At 43.4% G+C, this 20,063-nt stretch overlaps 1 protein-coding gene across 1 annotated transcript in view; it reads left to right on the top strand.

Annotated features, from left to right (window-relative positions):
• The first annotated feature begins 2,263 nt into the window (after positions 1–2,263).
• rgl1 (ral guanine nucleotide dissociation stimulator-like 1) overlaps positions 2,264–20,063 on the top strand; it is a 35,318-nt gene continuing 17,518 nt past the window's right edge. Inside the window, exon 1 of the mRNA XM_066643818.1 lies at positions 2,264–2,548. Coding sequence (XP_066499915.1) covers positions 2,411–2,548 — 138 coding nt within the window. The 5' untranslated portion in view covers positions 2,264–2,410. The remainder of the gene's footprint in view (positions 2,549–20,063) is intronic.

Genomic DNA, 20,063 nt, shown 5'->3' with positions numbered 1-20,063 from the left:
GGTAAGGACACCCACTTCGCCTGTTTTAGTTGGTGTTAGTTAACGTTAGCTTGACTCGCTAAACTCGGTGGCTCAGATTATACTCGGCTACGTAGCTGCATTACGGAGGTTTATAGTGTCGGATGAATTCGAGTTCGACTTCGATCACATTTACAAGAATAACGGTTCCTCTAAATTTGAGTTTAGCTTATTGCTAGGCTATTGTCATGAATAATGTTGGTTATTTAGCTAGATACTGTCATAACAGTCAGTCATAACGGTGTTTTACCGCGGCGTTGTTCAGCTGTTGTCCACCAGTGACGTCACGGTTGCGTTCAAGAATTTCCGTAGCGAGCTCGGGTTTTTCCGTCAATTTTAAAAAATTGTCAGTTTTAAAGCAAATTAAGCTGCTATTTTCATTTTAATTCATACTTATATCTGTCAGTAACTACAATAATGTGGAATATTCATGGAGGTCCAGCCTTTATCACTGCTTGAAGTGATTGTGACTCTTTTAAAGCACAGTTGTATGGTGTAAATTGCCTCCATTAATTGTTAGCTGCATTAGCCTTTAGCTCCAATACAAAATGAATGAAGGGAGCATGTTTTGGTTGTTCAACATTTCACATAATGTGGGGAAAATTTGTGCATTTGAATCATTACCAAACTATTCCTTTAAAAAGAAGGCTGACAGTAACACGGTTGACGATGACTTCACCAGCTGCTGTTTAAACCATTAGGGCTTTAGCTATTTCACCTGAAAACCTGCATCCTGTCGGAGTCTCCCATGATCTCACGGCTGCATCTGAGCCAAGTAAACAACATGCTGTTAGACTGAATGACAATGGAATAGAAAGGATTGAGTGTCCATATCTATATTCATACATCGTGAAGCAAATGTAGTTTTTATTGCATACAGGCAATTATGTAATGAAAGACAGACAACAGCCGTCCTTTAGCTCCACCTCCTTCAAGATTCTGGGTTAGCTTCCACCAGTTGTTCTGACGTAATGGGTGAGGCAGTCGTATATACACCCATTGACTGCTAAACAAAGGCTGATTCTGTGTGTTTACGTGTACCCTAATACCTGCTGACATCATGGCTCTAGACTTACTTCAGAGATAAGAAAAGAGATTTGGAAAACACACATTTCATTCCTGAATAGACATCAATGATAAGGCACTTGCTTCATACTGCTGGTGTTGCTCTTTAATGGGCTAGCATAAAAAATGTACGTTTTGTTTATTAAATTGATTGGGAAACTACTTTGACCAGCAGTGGAAACTACTCCATTTAAACCAGTTCCTCTTTCTTCAAATGTAATGGAATAACCACGGTGACTTTTACACTCTAATTTTAGTGGTTGTTATAACACCCCCGCTCTCGACATAACACGCTGGTGTTTGATTCCTAGCTAAGACCTACAATATCAACAAGTGGTCTTTGGGCAAGACTCCTAATGTTGAAATGCATCTGTATCATAATTCAATTGCAAGCACTTTGGATAAGGAGAACCCAATAAATATCATAAAGGTGAATGTATAGCTACAATGCTAATGTAGCTAAGACATATGGAAGATTACACCCTACCAATTAACGATAGGCCAATGCCAAATGAACGAAGCCTAACTCGTCACACTCTCGTCTTCTTCATGTGTTTTTTGACACACAGTATTAATAAAAAAGACAAAAATACATGATTTAAAAACAGTAGCAGGAGCCTTCACTGTTTTCCTCACTTGTGTCTGTTTGTGTTTATCCAAAAGGGAAGGGTTCTGCTGAGCCCTTGCTTTAAATGTTCACTGATGAGGAAGCAGCTTTTGAGTTCAGAGCAAAGGTAACAATAGAACACAGAGGAATAGAGGGACTTCTGGGTAAAGCAGTGCTCATTAGTTTAAATCTTTAATCCTCTCTTTTCCCCTCCCCTCAGCACCCCTTTTTATTCCTTTCCTGTTTCTCACTCCCTCTCTCTCTCTCTCTCTCTCTCTCCCATTTGCTCTCTATGTCTCTCACCCGTTTTTTTTTCTCCCCTCTTTCTTCTCTCTTCTTTCCTCTTTCCCTTGCGCTCCGTTCCTCTGTCTGTTCTTTCCCCCCACTCCTCCCCCCTCCCCCCTGCTTGTTGTTCTCTCTCATTTGTGCAGTTTGAGTTTGCCCTAAGCCCCGCCCCTCCTTCATAGAGGTGGAGTTGGAGGCACAATAGGCTTTAATCATTCACATGTCCAAGCTTCTCTCACATGAGACAGAGAGGGAAAAAGAGAGAGCTTTCCCGTGTTTACTGTTCACCTCAGCGCACACTGGGCCACATCCACTGGGGAAAAGTTTGGAGGACCCTGGAAAACCCAGACCTACCGCACAGATCAGTGGAAAAAAAAATCATCCTTCTCATTGCTGTTGTGAACTAGTCATGGTTGGAGAGGACAGGAGGTCAGGATGATTTCTCACTATCCTCTGGCCTCACTGCTGCCCTGGCCTCCTCTGCCCCTCTGTCTGGACCTGGACACTGATGGAGGAGGAGTGGCTCTGCAGAGATACCAACCTCGGTCCCCCGAGAGCAGCACACGACACTGGGTCAGTTACTGTACTGTTTGTGTATGTGATTGTGATTTTCCTTCTCAGACTTGAGTGTGTGTGAGAGAATATATTACAATTAAAGAATTCAGCTACTTAAAAGTGTAGCTACTGTGGACATGCTTGGGAGCAGCCTCACTGTGTCCAACTCTGTGGGCTACAGTGGTGTAACGTCTCCCCTGTGTTGAGTGGTGCAGAAGTGTTCCTGTGATCTCTGGAGTCTCTGGATCTCTTCATCCACTTCCTCTGAGATGAGTGGGAGTGGCATTTTTTGATCCAGAACTAATCATAGCTAGTACCTGTAAAAAAACCTGGTCCGTAACCTGGTCTGGAAATAATGCACTAATCTGCATCACAAACTGGAATCCAGTGCACTGCACAGTTTAGTGTTTCCCTGATTGAACACGATGAGATTTTATCAAGCCTTTCATTAACTGTTAGGGCAGGAGGTGTTAGGGCAGAAAACCCCTAGAAAGTGTATATACCAGTGGCGACTGCTCTAAGACTGCAAGGGAAGCTCAGCTTCCCCTAAAATGTAAAAAAAATAAGTGATCAAATATATACTGTTGTGTGTACATGTCATTGAATAAATATGCACTACAACGCTCTCAACTTTTGTTCAGAATCAGCTTCTTATCACTGGTAAAGACGCGGCTTTCCTCTCAATCATTCCCGCAGCTTCACAGTGCTTTAAACGGTGTGGACGCGAAACGAGACGAGTCATTGGATAAATGCTGGGCTTTGTCCCGCCCATCGGATTTTCTCCTTTTTCTATAAAGTAGTAGGTGGGAGTGAGTTTGAAGAACAATATTTTGTTCAGATGCTCTTTGATTTGTATGAATTTATTAAATCCACAGCACACATTATTTAAAATCATTATTTATTCACCGCTAAAACTAGGCACTGGATGATCACCTCAAATAATACGGACTCCACGAGGAAAAGTTAAACCACCACATTCACACACAGAGGATCACTACATATATATATATAGTGTAACTGTATTATAATGATATACAGCTTAGCAATATTGCAGATAAACACAGTATTTCTGAACTGTCAGCAGAGGCTCAGTCGGTCTCTGTTTATTTGAACTCACAACGCAGTCGTAAATGCAGTGTATAACAGCAGAGCGTGAAATACTGTATAATGTTTAATATACCGTCAGCGTTTCTGGCTCCAGAGCAAATGCGTTTACAGCAGTGTTATGAAATATTTAACGGTGCGGTGAAAGGTCACTCCAGGGCCTGAGACTGAGACCCAGTGTTTTTTAGAATTATGGTTGTGTTGTTATATGATGCATCTTCACATTTGTTATTTTCACACTGTTTGAAGGTAACTCAAGCTCTTTATATTGTGTGATCACTTCATAATGAACAGACCAATAGAATGGCTCTACCATCACTTGGAACGAAACCTTTTTACGTGATCTTAAAGTTTAGGACCTTGTTTTGCTTCTTCTTTTAGGTTTCTCTTTCAGAGACGAATTTAAACTAAGTTTTGTTATGAGAGATGTCTGACTCCACTCTGAAAAGTAGAAGTGACTCACAAGCTCTAAATGCTTTTGTGGTTTCTGTCTTTTGTCTACGACTAAAACCTTGGAGTCTTTCTGACTTTGTGCTGCTTCTTACATAGAGTGCAGTCACTTAGGATGGTCCCGCCTCCTTCTCTGAGACTCTCCAATCACAGCACTGGACCCACATTTATGTGAAAGCACCGAGATGAGGTTAAACAGTGCGAAATAAACACAATGACAGAGAAATAAGTATACAGTTAAAATGAGAATGCAGAAGGAAGATAACAGGGCATAAACAGCTAAAACACCAGCTTGCGGACGGGCTCTTGTGCTGACCTAAGCTGCGGGGGCTTTCTTAAGGAACAGGCTCTGAAACTGGACATTCTTAACAGGGCTGTTTGATTCTTGTGGTATTTTGACCAAAGCCTATCACTGATGAGACCAGGAAACAATGCAGTTGTGGAAAAGGGGCAGTACATGTCCCCTTTAAAGAGGAAATTCACTGGTTTTCCACATTTCTGCAGAAATTATCGGTGAAATTCCTCTTCATCACACAGTTCTATATGTGAACCTTTAGTTTTATTATTTACGTTCAGTGCCATGTGTCAGCGTCATATTCTGAAACGCACTGTGAGTTTGGTTGTTTGTTGGTGTAAGCAAAATCCTGGAGGAAATTGCTGATTTAGAGGAGCAGATTTGCGAGGGGCTTAGGGATCAGGATTGCTAAAGCAGCTGCTGGACTGGGGTGTTAATGAGTGTCTGGTTTGTTTGGCACAAAGTACAAGCTGGTGATACTGTTAGATGTGTGATGATGAAGAGGAGGAGGGGGGCAATGGGACATTAAGTGGAGTAAGCAGAACTGGAAAAGTCAATGTTATGGTTGACAAAGTAAATGGATTTTTGTACAGTGCTTTATGTGAATGATTATGGAAATTTGGCGTCAAATTAGGGTCATAAGTATTTTTTAATGAACACTTTGAGGTAGCACTAATAATGCCCGGTCTGTAATGTAACATAAAGTAAAGGTTTAGAAAATAGTTCTCTAAATGCTTATTCACAGAACCTATCTTAAGATAAATTGTTGTTGCTCCCATGTGGGGTCACTACGGTGAATCAACCAGTCTGCACCATCAACTTGATACAGGGTTTATGCCAGACGTCCTCCTATTCCACACAGTGACCTGAGGTGGGGGCCTTCACCTTCACCCTGCTGTGCTGCACATCTTAACATAAATGAAGGGTTTTTATAAAAATGAATCTAGTAAGGGACTGGATTCTCAGATAAAAATGAAGCCCTTTACCGAAGTTTAAAGTGCCAGTGTAGACCAAGGTTTAGGTTTAAACCGAGTGTGGCTCATGATGTTCCCGTCAAGTTTCTTGCACAAATTACAGCTGTGTTCAATTCAAATGAACGTGAAACAGCATATTTCAGCAATTCATTCATTTCATTTCAAAAGAACAGAAACTGTTATGATGACAACGACTGTCGTGACTTGGTCAGAGGCCAACAGAGCCGGAAAAAGCCAACCGTCAGCATTTCCTCGGCAGAGTTGAGGCACAGCTGACCGTCCGGCCGTGCTGACCTGTCCACATTCTGTGTCCTGATTTTCAGTAAAAGATGAAACACTCGGGGCACAAAGAGTTCATGACAACAGGTCATCAACTGCTGGTTTTGGTGCTGAAATATCTGTGTTTTGTTCTTTTGTGACACAGTGAGGAAAAGTTTAGTTGTGGTTATGTCTCATTATTCGTGGGGGTGTAATGTTTAAAATTAGAACAAACCATCAATGGCAGAGCCAAAGGAAACAATGTTACACAAGTTTTGTGTAATGTAATAATTGAATGTAATAATGTAATCAGGCAAACAAGAGGCTAATGTGTTACCCTTCCATCGGTATCATATTATTTTACAGGTCCATCATTGAACTCATTCGTTCATTCATTATCTGTAACCCTTATCCAGTTCAGGGTCACGGTGGGTCCAGAGCCTACCTGGAATCATTGGGCGCAAGGCAGGAATACACCCTGGAGGGGGCGCCAGTCCTTCACAGGGCGACACACACTCGCACACCTACGGACACTTTTGAGTCTCCAATCCACCTACTAACGTGTGTTTTTGGACTGTGGGAGGAAATCGGAGCTGGAGAATACACCACACTCCTCACAGACAGTCACCCGGAGGAAACCCACGCAGACACAGGGAGAATACACCACACTCTTCACAGACAGTCACCCGGAGGAAACCCACGCAGACACAGGGAGAATACACCACACTCTTCACAGACAGTCACCAAGAGGAAACCCACGCAGACACAGGGAGAACACACCACACTCCTCACAGATAGTCACCCGGAGGAAACCCACGCAGACACAGGGAGAACACACCACACTCCTCACAGACAGTCACCCGGAGGAAACCCACGCAGACACAAGGAGAACACACAACACTCCTCACAGACAGTCACCCGAGTCGAAGTCCAGGTCCCTGGAGCTGTGTGACTGCGACACTACCTGCTGCACCACCGTGCCGTCCCTCATCATTGAACTGTTTATGATTAATTTAATATTCACCATGGAATTTAGGATAAATGATGTGTGTGTGTGTGTATACATATGTTAACCTTCACTTATTAGCCACAACAATTAAGAGTAGAAGATGGAAAAATAGAAGTCAGAGAGAGTGAGAAAGACAGAGACAAAGAGAGAAATTCTTATCTCTCTTTTATCTGGCATTCTAGTTCACACTTCTTCCTAGCACCCTGGACCATTTCCGACTATTGTTCCTCCGCACATCTCTCTCTCTCTCTCTCTCTCTCTCTCTCTCAGGATTCCACACACATACTTAACATTGCTCACGCTTGCCCACATATCCACAGTCACGAATACTGTGTATTGAAGTTCTCCATGTACCTACACGGGAGACATCTGTCATAACTGACTTTATTAGGGCACTAACATGTAGGCTGCACCTGCTGAATCCCCCTCAGTACCCATTTACATCACATTTACATTTATAGCATTTGGTGGATGCTCTTATCAAGAATGACTTACAGTTTCATCACATTACACAAGAAGGTGAATATAATGTTAGGAGTCCTGCCCAAGGGCTGTTATATGTGTATCATTGGGCATTTGCTTAAGTTGGGAACTGAACCCTATTCTTGGTCATTTAAGGAACCAAGAGCCAGCTACTATTGCAGGAAAAGGAAATTTGACTGACAGGCAAAACAACCAATCACAGGCCTGCTATTATTTAACAGTCTATAGAAGATTGACAGACGCTCTCATTCAAAACAAGTACATAAATATGCACAGAAATGCTTATAATCAGAAGAGCAGGCAGCCAATCAGAATCCAGCACGGCGTCTGTGTATTAATCTTTGTGACACATTGGCATCACATCTTTTTATAGGTTTTAAAATGAAAAAACACAATGCTAATATAATACTATATTACTATATATAATAATAATATAAGTCTCTCACCATTGTTTATGAATCACTCACTTCCAGTGCTAACTTCATTAGCTCCAAGATTAATCAAAAGGTAAATAAAACATGCTACATTTCTGTCAGTGTAGCTAACAACTTATAGATCATCTTGCATGAACCTAGCAGGTTAGCCGTATACTAGCTGGAGTTGCAGTAATGATTAGCTTTAGCGTTCTTTATAGAGCTGACTATTTTCAGAATTCTAGACATAATTTACATATTTACAAGATGTGGCATCAGATACTAAATGAAGTTACTGACTTTGTGTGATGAGTTCAGTAAGCAGAGTAAGGGTTATGTTATGCTATCACTACATGCTATGTAATGCTAGCTAACATTAGCTACCTTATACCTACAGTAAGGGGCTACACCTGTTTGTTTTTTATCCAATGCAAAAACACTGCAAAGAGTTGTGGGGTCCTTTCAGTGCCTTAATTCCATGTACAAGGGCTGATTGTTTTTCTACACTTTGAGCAACACTTAAAATGGCTGCTGTAAACATCCTGCTATACTGTTTGTACTGAGTATATTGACTCAGCTTTGTTGTTTAATTCACATTTCTGTCTAAAATAAGTGCATTCTTGACTTTTCCATGAACACAGAGCAAGTCCTGTTCACCATAAAAACTTAATCTACAGTCCTTGTGCTGCTTAATGACCCTGTTTTTGTGGACAGGATGATGACACCGCTGACCAAAGTCCAGGCCACTTGAGGCGCAATAAACAGAAATACAGCCTTCTGTATCTTCAGTATCTGTTACAGCAGGTAGTTTGTACTTCAGCGGATCCTGTTTGAACCAGGATTCGTGCTTCTATGTCCTGCTCAAAGGCTGTAAATGCTGCAGTCATACCTGACAACCTTGAGGCTTCAGAAATAAAAACAAGTAGGGGTATCACTGACAATGACCTGCATTCTGCAGCCTGTTCATGGATCCATAAATAATGCAATTATAATAATAAATATCTTAACAATAGATAATTATTAGTGCTGTGGATAGGTTTGTAACTACATTTTGGACAAATTCTATGGATGCAATCATTGAAGCATTTCAAAATTATAGTGTTTGATGTATGAATGATGGCCGCGCCTTTTGTGCATTTGCAAATCTGCATGGATTCCCCCTCTCTTTTTTTTTCTTATTTTTATCATAAGGTGTATGTACTCAAGTTTTTTAACTCACCTTATTCATGTGAGAATACGACCCAATAATTAAACTGATTTGATTACATCTTGTAAAAAGAGATAAATGACAAAAATGGGCGCATATTGTTCTTTCATTTCACTGTGGAGGGGGAGATGAGCCCAAATGGGACAACAATTTTTAGTCCATCTCTTTTGCCCATGTCCTGTAGTAACCCTGCCCTCCATGCAGAAACGCATAGGAAATGTCTGGCCTCCACTCAGCGACTGCAAGTAAACTCTCTGTGCTACCAGTAACTACAGGTCACTACAGGGCAGTACCACATCCATGTTAGCTTCATGCCTGCAGCGCGTGCTCTAACTTAACTCCGAATTTAGGAGTTGCGGATGAAGCGTTTTCCACATCTGTGATGCTTCCTGTTTTTTTCTGTGACCAGAAAAAGAAGTGCAGATCTGTTGAAAGTGACGCTGCTTGCTCTCACTGTTTTGACTCAGTGGTTTCAGGATTCACTCGAGTTCAGAAGCAAGGACCGATTGTCTTTGTGGATTCTGTGGCTCTTGAATAAAAAAGTCGAGGCATAAGAAAGAAAGGCGGAATAAATATTCTATGTCAAGGCAAATATTTACTTTGAGTCAGGACACTTCGGAATCCAAACAGTAGCAGGACACGTGACAAAACTACAGCCATTAAAGAGCCCTTTAACGTTTGATTGTTTTATTCACAGAAATGATGTCCTTGATAGGTCCGTTGTCTGAGTTTAAGGACAGGCCTCAGAACAGCATTGCAATGCAGTTTCAGTTTGTATATTTTATTTGTTTTTATAAAGTGCGTCCCACACAAGATGATGAAATTTATGCTCCATAGAGTGGGTACCCCAGGGATGGTGGCCATTTTAAAAAAACTTGAAAAGGTTGTAAAATCTTTAATGCAGAGAAGATGCCTCTGTTGAGGTTGCCTGTTTAAATAAGTGTTTCTGTTCACACTTTGACACTCAGTGTGTGATTCAGGTCAATGTGTGTGTGTGTGTGTGTGTGTGTGTGTGCATGGAACCAATAATGCAAATGCTGTCACTTACAGTGAAAATAACTCAACTGGGGCAGAATTCAATTAACCCATATGGAGAGTAAGGGGTGGGGGGTGCTTGATAAAATGCTGTAGGCAGTGTGTGTGTGTGTGTGTGTGTGTGTGTGTTCATGAAATGTGTGTGGTTTGAAAATGCATAATAATATATATGTATATTTTTATGAAGACATCTTAAACCTAGTCAATACATCAAATAATGTTCATCTTGAGAATGTTGAACCTGTGATTTAAAAGGGGAAATAAGAAAAAGAATAATGACTGAATGGAGTTACACTGATGTAATAATATGATCATTTTAAATTAAAGATAATGAGATATAACAATTTCAAAATGAGGAACATTAGACATATGAAGCAAATCTAACATTATTTCACATGCAAACATTCCCTGTGTGTGTTTGTGTGTGTGTGTGTGTGTGTGTTTGTGTGGGTGGTGCAGAGTGAGTGTTAGTCTCCTGTGATTTCAGACACTCATAGACCCCTCAAAGCCCCCTACAGCATCCACACTCACTAACACCTACTCAGGCCTGTTCAGTACCCACTCAGTCAGGAATGCACTCTGCAAAAGCTGCTCAGTAAAGGACTTCCATTTCCTCTCTTTTCATGCATTCTTAATGTGTTTGTACATTCTGGGTATTTTCAAATTTCCACATTTATATTCAGCTTGTTTTGATCTGAGGGAAGGAATCTGCTTTTTCTCACTTCCACTTTAGACCTTTGAATTTAGTTCCTAATTCTCCTTGTTTGGTTTAGATTTCGTTTGTGTTTTTCGCTCAGCTCCTGCTTTGATTTGTTGTTGCTTACACTGCTCACTTTAGCCTTTGATTTATGATGAAAATGATGACTAGATCCTGATAATCTTCACTGTCTGTGCTTGTAGTTGCCTGAGTCACTGTGTCACTGTATGGCCAAAACTTTGTGGACACCCGCGTCAACATTACTTCAGATGAATTAGCTGCAGCAAGACCTTCTACTCTTCTGGAAAAGCTTTAGACAAGACCTCACAACATGTCTGTGAAGATTTGGTGGCATTAAGCCACAAGGGCATCACTGATGTCAGGGTGATACGTTTTTCATGTAAACAACATTCTTCCTAAAAAGTACTGGATGGAGCTCTAGAGAACACGGATTGCTTTTCTTCACAGCCTGATATCTGAGAGCTTTATGCCCTTCTAGGTGACACTTGGCATTGGGTATGATGACCTAATACTCATGTGCAGCTGCTCTAGAGCATCCCATTCTATTTCAGGCTTTTCAGGTTGTAGCACTTTCAGTCTGTGTTTACTTTCATGCAGTTAGCATTCGTACAAATTTAGATTGAGTTCCACATTAAGTACAAAAAAGGCAATATCTGTGGAGCAGGAATACAGCAATATCCTCATTATGTTTTTTCTTTTAATTAAAATTGTGAACGTCGCAAGGTTTTCAAAATTCTGGATATAGTGTGTATCTAGGGTTCCTGAGTAAGAGCTGGATAGGAGAGAGCGTGATTGATGATTGATAAGTCTGCAACAATTCTAGGAAACTCAGTCAACTCTGCTTTATTTTTGCCCATACCCCCACCTCCCCATCCTCTCTCTCTCTCTCTCTCTCCTTCACCCTGATCCCAGTCATGTGGCCTGTCTTACTGCTTGCCGGCCGCAGAGGAAGGGGGAGGGAGTAGGTGATCTTGGCTAAAGGGGCAGCTAGGGTCCAGCACCTTCCACTAGATAAGAGATTAAGTGTCTGTTCAGCAAATACACCCCGAGGCTAAGTCTACTCCCAGAATCTACAGTTTTTTTAAAAACAAAGTTTGTTGTTTGTTTCAATGTCCCACTATGATTTAGTTGCATTTTGAAAAGCATGGCATCTCCTCCGGGTGACTGTCTGTGAGGAGTGTGGTGTGTTCTCCCTGTGTCTGCGTGGGTTTCCTCCGGGTGACTGTCTGTGAGGAGTGTGGTGTGTTCTCTCTGTGTCTGCGTGGGTTTCCTCCGGGTGACTGTCTGTGAGGAGTGTGGTGTGTTCTCCCTGTGTCTGCGTGGGTTTCCTCCGGGTGACTGTCTGTGAGGAGTGTGGTGTGTTCTCTCTGTGTCTGCGTGGGTTTCCTCCGGGTGACTGTCTGTGAGGAGTGTGGTGTGTTCTCTCTGTGTCTGCGTGGGTTTCCTCCGGGTGACTGTCTGTGAGGAGTGTGGTGTGTTCTCCCTGTGTCTGCGTGGGTTTCCTCCGGGTGACTGTCTGTGAGGAGTGTGGTGTGTTCTCCCTGTGTCTGCGTGGGTTTCCTCCGGGTGACTGTCTGTGAGGAGTGTGGTGTGTTCTATCTGTGTCTGCGTGGGTTTTTTCCGGGTGACTGTCTGTGAGGAGTGTGGTGTGTTCTCCCTGTGTCTGCGTGGGTTTCCTCCGGGTGACTGTCTGTGAGGAGTGTGGTGTGTTCTCCCTGTGTCTGCGTGGGTTTCCTCCGGGTGACTGTCTGTGAGGAGTGTGGTGTGTTCTCTCTGTGTCTGCGTGGGTTTCCTCCGGGTGACTGTCTGTGAGGAGTGTGGTGTGTTCTCTCTGTGTCTGCGTGGGTTTCCTCCGGGTGACTGTCTGTGAGGAGTGTGGTGTGTTCTCCCTGTGTCTGCGTGGGTTTCCTCCGGGTGACTGTCTGTGAGGAGTGTGGTGTGTTCTCCCTGTGTCTGCGTGGGTTTCCTCCGGGTGACTGTCTGTGAGGAGTGTGGTGTGTTCTATCTGTGTCTGCGTGGGTTTTTTCCGGGTGACTGTCTGTGAGGAGTGTGGTGTGTTCTCCCTGTGTCTGCGTGGGTTTCCTCCGGGTGACTGTCTGTGAGGAGTGTGGTGTGTTCTCCCTGTGTCTGCGTGGGTTTCCTCTGGATGACTGTCTGTGAGGAGTGTGGTGTGTTCTCTCTGTGTCTGCGTGGGTTTTCTCCTGGTGACTGTCTGTGAGGAGTGTGGTGTGAAGATTGGCAACTCAAAAGTGTCCGTAGGTGTGAGTGTGTAGATGCTCAGGACCCACTGCGACACTGAACTGGATAAGGGTTATAGACAATGAATGAAGTTACAGAGAGGTGAATGTAACATTAGAAGCCTTGCCCACACAGTTATTGGTGTAGCATTTTGTGCAGGGGATCCCACCCTGACCAGATCAAATCATAATGAAACCTGAATATCCAAATGCTTTGAATGGTTTTCCATAAACAACTGCTTTCTTCCTCACCACAGTGCACACACACACACACAGGATTATCCCCTTCTCTCTCAGTGATTTAGACCACGGCGAGTCAGATTTATTAGGAACGCACCCCTGACCCAGCGGGCCACATCACGGCTAATCCCCACAGACAGCCTCAATCTCACCAAAACAACAAGAGTTTAAAACATTCAGATTACTGTTTCACCAGGCAGCAAACACACCACCTGTCTGAGCTGTAATCAGCTTCATATTGTTCCATAAAGATATTCAAACTGCTCACGGAATGAAATGTGGACTTTAGAGTGCAATGTCTGATACAAACACCCAAAACTAATTTGCATATTCATGCCAAATGTTTGGTGCCTAGAAATGATGTACATTGGTCAGCTTCAGCAGAGGTAAAGGAGAATAGTGTTGCAGTGAAAGAACAGGTTTAGTGACAGGGTCCAAAAGCTGGAGCTACAAGGCTAATAGTGATAGAAATCCTTAGGCATCGGCTGACACTCAAACCCATTGCTAGAATGTTCTGCATCTTGTTTAGGGCTTAGTATGACTTACTGAACCAAAACTCACGAGTAAATACTGGAGAAAGCCACTGTTTTATAAAATGGCTGCCGTATGTGTTCGGCCACACTGTGAAGTTTGGGTGAGGGTTGACAGACGTCTGCTGGCTTGTATTTTTGGTTAGCAATGTTTCCCTTGCAGATGTTTTGTTAAACTGGCAACCCAAAAGCTAGGTAAAATAAAATGGGTTCACCTGTGGCAAGTGGAAATAGTTTTTCATCAAACTATTCATTTGAAGGGAACATATTATGAAAGAATCACTTGTTCAGTACGTGTACATTCCTTTGGGGATCTGGGGTCAACTAATGGAGCACGGTTGAATGCAGAAATGTGTGTGGGGGGAAAACCATTGCGCTGAGGTTGGTGCGAAATGCATTCTGGGATATCTGACTCTCTCAAGTCTAAGTCTAAGTCTCGTCCCAGTGCATCCTCGATATTACGGGCAGAGCAAGAACACATTTATTCGGACTGTACTTGACTAGATGTAGGAATTAGGAATTTCACGTGCAAAAAAAAAAACCCAACGTGACCGTGGCTGTGTTGGCGGAGGGCCAGAGGTTTAAAGGGTCGCATTAGGACCGTAGGTAGGGTGACCAGATCTGAGATGGTGAAAAAGAGGAAACGTCTCGGGGGACGACTTACATTTACGTTTCAGCATAGCTGCTCGAGATGAGGGTAGGTACAGGAGCTTTGCCTGACGTAAACAAGGACTACTGACGTGCAGACTGACCAATTAAATGTTTACAGAGAAGGTTATCGACCAATAACGGTAGCTCTACAGTCAGACCGTCCAATCAGAAGATTTTAGGCTACTTCACCACGCCCCCTTCTCACTCAAGCGAACCAAACGGAGTAGGGGAGGGCGGGACTAGTTTGTGAACGAAATTTCTTGGAATTCTATCCCAGTAAACAAGGAACGTCCCTGGACGTTCAAAATAGGTCTAAAAGTAGACTCTTATTTTAAACGTCAATGGACGTCCAAAATCCATCTTAATAAGTTAGTTAAGTGGTGACCAATCGATAACGTCAGTGGACGTCTTATACAAGTAATTTATTTCGGGACCAATTAATAACGTCAATGGACGTCCAAAATACGTCTAATCGTCGCCTTCAACTTTCATTTTCAACCTTGATTAGACGGCAGTCATTATGTTATTTCAACGGCTAAATGTTTACTGGGATGTAAGCTCTAGAAAAAAGAGGACGTCTGGTCACCCTACCTGTATGCCACCTATTGGTGAACCCTGGTTTAGACCCTGGGTGGAGGCATGGGAGGAGCACTGCTGTGGTGCTGGATCCTTGAGGTATTTTGACAAGAGCATGTCGCAATTTTTCATGTATCATTCATTGTCAACTTTTGGAAAAGTGCTGAATGTCCCCTTTAAGAATGAGCAAAAGAAGAACACACACAAGCTTTGCCCAACACTTATGACACAGCTTACATTACTAGAACCCAAATGAGCATGACACAGCTTACATTACTAGAACCTAAATGAGTAGCTTCTCTTGGAAACCTGACTTGGATAATGACAACACAGTTTTTGTGTTTTTAGGAAGTCTTGGCCAATGTTCTGATTACTCTTTGACTGGGGATTTAATGTCTGTTTCTTGTTTTTAAGACTGAAATCTTTTCAATTTAAAGCTGAAACTGATTCCACTGTAGTAAATCCTGCTGCAGGACATTCCTTTGGCTCTGTTACTGCTCACACTGGCTCTGACTGGTCAACGTGGACTGTGCTGATTATGCTGAGTCCACGCCGTATAGCACTGCCCTCTAGTGGACATGATTTCAGCAACTGAAAATGCACCAACACATACAAACAGCACTTCTACAGTCAATTAAACTGAAAGATTATTAGTCTCTCTCTGTATTTGCTCTCTTTCCTTCACTAATGGCCCTTTCTGTCACTCTCTCTCCTCCTCCTTTCTTTCAAACTCGCTCCCTGGCTTCCTCTCCCTCTCCCCCTCTCCCCCCTCTCGCTCTAATTTCTTTCCTTTCTTCTTTTCTATCTCTCTTCCATTCTCTGCACTTTCCCTTACCCCCTTGACACCCCCCCCCCCCCCCCCCCCCACACACACACACCACCTCCTCCGTGCCTACGCATGCCTGTGTGCCTACGGTCAGCCCATGTCACAGATTTCTGGGAAGTGAGAGAGAGAGAGCGAGAGAGAGAGTGCTTGAGCAGTGGTCAGCTGATGCTTACAGAGGCTTTTCTTACCACACGGTTTCACAATGGCTGTTTCCATTACGTTTGTTACTCTTTGCTTTGATTTCTCCCTCCGCTGGAACAAGGAAGATGCAGCCTATTCTACGTTTGCAGTGTTTAGGTTCGCCTTCGTCAGGAAACCGCAGGCCGGCAGCTTTCATTTCTTCTCTGTCGTGGTCTGAGCTCCAGCAGCAATGTAATATTTATGTTATGGTAATATTATGGTGCCAAGTTGATGATAACACACAGTGGATTACACATGACGAAAACACAAATGCAACTGCAACACCAGAATATCACAGGGACTCAGAGCCTTTGCTGAGACTTGAAAATGAGAGTTAGTTTCTGTATGAGTTCTTTCATGGTTTACAGCAAGGAGACAAGCATAGTTTGAAAGTTTTTGAGATATCAGAAGCAGGAGATTTAAAAAACAATATATCTCCACTGTGCTTCCATCTGATCTGTTGTCTGGGAGAAACCACAGAGATCTTATGGAGATCTCTTTTGTTGATTTTGTTTACTATGAGTTCCTAAAGCTTGTACACTCCTGTGATTGAATAGTTTTTTTTTTTTTTTCGTTGGGAACTTGGCGGTCTTCTCTGGGGTCAGGTACGAGGCCACTGGCTGGAGGCAGGAAGCGGCAGATTTCCTGGAATGTGAGTGTTTCCCTCTGCAGTAATAACAGAAGTAGGGCTCTCTCGCTGAGCCTGAGCATCACCACGGTGATCAGTGACAGAAAAACATGATAACTCTGACGTTGGAGTGACACATGCCAGTGATTTCATTGATAAAAAGGTCTGAACTGATGTAACACATGAAGAATGTGGATTCATGTTGTGCTTGAAAAAGACGTCAACTAGAAGGCAGCATTAGTTGCTCCAAAATGTGTTCAAAGGTGTTAGCGTTTATCAGTGCTATGGGAAATCATACGTCACAGTGTCATGAAGGAGCCTGGCTTTTGAAATTTGCGCTGTTGATATTCAGGATGGTGTTTTTACTTTGGCCCAAAATATTATAATAATATCTTACTATTTGCTGTTTTGGAAATTAAGGTCTACATTAGTTCCTTGGTTCTGAGTGTGTGAAACCCGAAGCTGTAGAGCCTGAGTCTGTGTGTGTGTGTGTGAGGAGGTCATTCCAAATCCACTGAACTGTTTACAAACGCAGGCTCCAGGAAACTCCTCCAGACCCTTAAACTAAACAGCCTGCAAAAACACACACAACAGAGAGAAAGAAAGTAAGACATTAGCGGGACAGCCGTTATTCTACAAGAATCAGTGTAATAAAGTAAAATACACATCTGTTCAATGTAGAGTTCGCAGACCCATTCATTTACTGCTTCCATGCAAAAAATGTAGTTTGGCAACTATATTGTTAAACGTCAAATTCTTTCAACAGAAAAGATGTGCTTATTTTATTATTTATTTGCAGGACATTTCATTTAAAAATTAAAATTAATCCTGGAATGTGTCCTGGAATCCCTATCTTATCCAGACTCTGTGTGTGTGTGTGTGTGTGCATGTCTTCATGTCTGTTGTTGAAGGAGCCTGACATTTCTCCAGGCCATGTTTTTGTGAAAAGCAGTGACATCACTCAGCTCAGTGAGAGAGCAGCTGTCCCCACAGGGGCCGAGAGGTCACGACCTTTCCCACTCTCTCTCTCTCTCTCTCTCTCTCTCTCTCTCTCTCCTTGAAAGCAGTAAATAACTACATCTGTGGACACTATACTCTTTATCTCACGGCTGACCAAATATTGTGCCAGAGCCAAAAGAAAAACAAAACAAAACAAAACAAAAAAAAAACAATAGAGGAAGACTGGACTATATTTTTCATATAAAAAATACTTAAGATATAAAATGAAAATAAACATGTAATACAGTATATGAATACTGGATTCATTCACTCATTCATTCATTGTCTGCAACCACCCATCCAGTTCGGGCCCAGAGCCCACCTGGAACCACTGGACACAAGGCAGGAACACACCCTGGAGGGTGCCATAGCCCCCCGCAGAGCAACACACACACTCACACATTCACTCACACCTATGGACACTTTTGAGTCGCCAATCCACCTTCCGACCAATCCACACTCCTCACAGACAGTCACCCAGAGGAAACCCACGCAGACACAGGGAGAACACACTACACTCTTCACAGACAGTCACCCGGAGGAAAACCACGCAGACACAGGGAGAACACACCACACTCCTCACAGACAGTCACCCGGAGGAAACCCACGCAGACACAGGGAGAACACACCACACTCCTCACAGTCATCCAGAGGAAACCCACACAGACACAGGGAGAACACACCACACTCCTCACAGTCACCCGGAGGAAACCCACGCAGACACAGAGAGAACACACCACACTCCTCACAGACAGTCACCCGGAGGAAACCCACGCAGACACAGGGAGAACACACCACACTCCTCACAGTCATCCAGAGGAAACCCACACAGACACAGGGAGAACACACCACACTCCTCACAGTCACCCGGAGGAAACCCACGCAGACACAGAGAGAACACACCACACTCCTCACAGACAGTCACCCGGAGGAAACCCACGCAGACACAGGGAGAACACACCACACTCCTCACAGTCATCCAGAGGAAACCCACACAGACACAGGGAGAACACACCACACTCCTCACAGTCACCCGGAGGAAACCCACGCAGACACAGGGAGAACACAACACACTCCTCACAGTCACCCGGAGGAAACCCACGCAGACACAGGGAGAACCCACCACACTCCTCACAGTCACCCGGAGGAAACCCACACAGACATAGGGAGAACACACCACACTCCTCACAGACAGTCACCCGGAGGAAACCCACACAGACACAGAGAGAACACACCACACTCCTCACAGACAGTCACCCGGAGGAAACCCACGCAGACACAGAGAGAACACACCACACTCCTCACAGACAGTCACCCGGAGGAAACCCACACAGACACAGAGAGAACACACCACACTCCTCACAGACAGTCAACCGGAGGAAACCCACGCAGACACAGAGAGAACACACCACACTCCTCACAGACAGTCACCCGGAGGAAACCCACGCAGACACAGAGAGAACACACCACACTCCTCACAGACAGTCACCTGGAGGAAACACACGCAGACACAGAGAGAACACACCACACTCCTCACAGACAGTCACCCGGAGGAAACCCACACAGACACAGGGAGAACACACCACACTCCTCACTCCTCAGTTAAGAAGCTGTATTAGAGAAAAAAACTTTAAACAAGTAAAACCCTCTAGAACACAGTTACACAACTTTATAATATTCCTACAACAATCCAAAAAGATCAATATTAGATATTTTGTCTAGATGAATTGCACAGTAAACTATATGACACATATGTTACTGTGATTCCAGTGAACTAGAGTCATGTTTTATACTTAGTATTCCGGTTTGTTTAGTTTGGACTGATTTGGAGGTGGGGCATCCACATTGACAGAGGCCAGTGAAGTAGCAGCCTGGGAACTAGATCACACACACACACACACACGAACACAAACATGAGATGCAAGGCATTCCCTGGGCCTCCCTGACCTCCAGTCTGCCCCATGCTGCCTCCTACTGCTTGGGAGGGGCTCGTCTACACACACACACACACACTCTCACACACATACCAGGGCCATGTCCAGACGTCATTATGGTGTGTGTGATCTGAAGAGTGTGTGAAACTGGTTTGGGATGACGTAAGTGATGTAAGGTCAAGGAGGAGACACAAACACAAGAACACACACCATCATCATCATCATCATCATCAGACACACCTGAGAATGTAATGTAAATTCTCAGTGAATGTTGACTGTCCTCTCTCTCTCTCTCTCTCTCTCTCTCTCTCTCTCTCTCTCTCTCTCTTTCTCTCTCTCTCTCTCTCTCTCTCTCTCTCTCTCTCTCTCTCTCTCTCTCTCTCGCTGTCTGTACAGAGCCCCAGTCCTTCACAGGGCATAATAATAATAATAATACATATATTTCTCCCCTTATTGCCACTGAGCAGCTGAAGCATCATTAGTGGATCAAATTAGAGATCCCCGGAGGATAAGGCCAACCACGCAGGAGCCCAGTAATTTATACTTTTAGAGCACTTTTCACGTGTGGTTCTTCACTGTACACACAAGAACAAAACAACAAACCGCTAAAAATACTTTTGAAACTTTTACTAAAGTAGAAATATTGACAGAGCACTTCTACTGTTACAGCTTTGTTGAGTAATATCCTATCTATCATATTTATAGCATTCCCTCAGGTAATGACTTAGTGCAGTTTGTTAATGTGTGTGTCCTGCCACATGTCACATCTAACACATCTGTGTTCCA

Source organism: Hoplias malabaricus, chromosome 14, assembly GCF_029633855.1.
Source record: "Hoplias malabaricus isolate fHopMal1 chromosome 14, fHopMal1.hap1, whole genome shotgun sequence".
Classification (NCBI taxonomy): domain Eukaryota; kingdom Metazoa; phylum Chordata; class Actinopteri; order Characiformes; family Erythrinidae; genus Hoplias; species Hoplias malabaricus.
The sequence above is the reverse complement of the archived record's forward strand: the minus strand, read 5'-3'. Positions and strand labels throughout refer to the sequence as shown.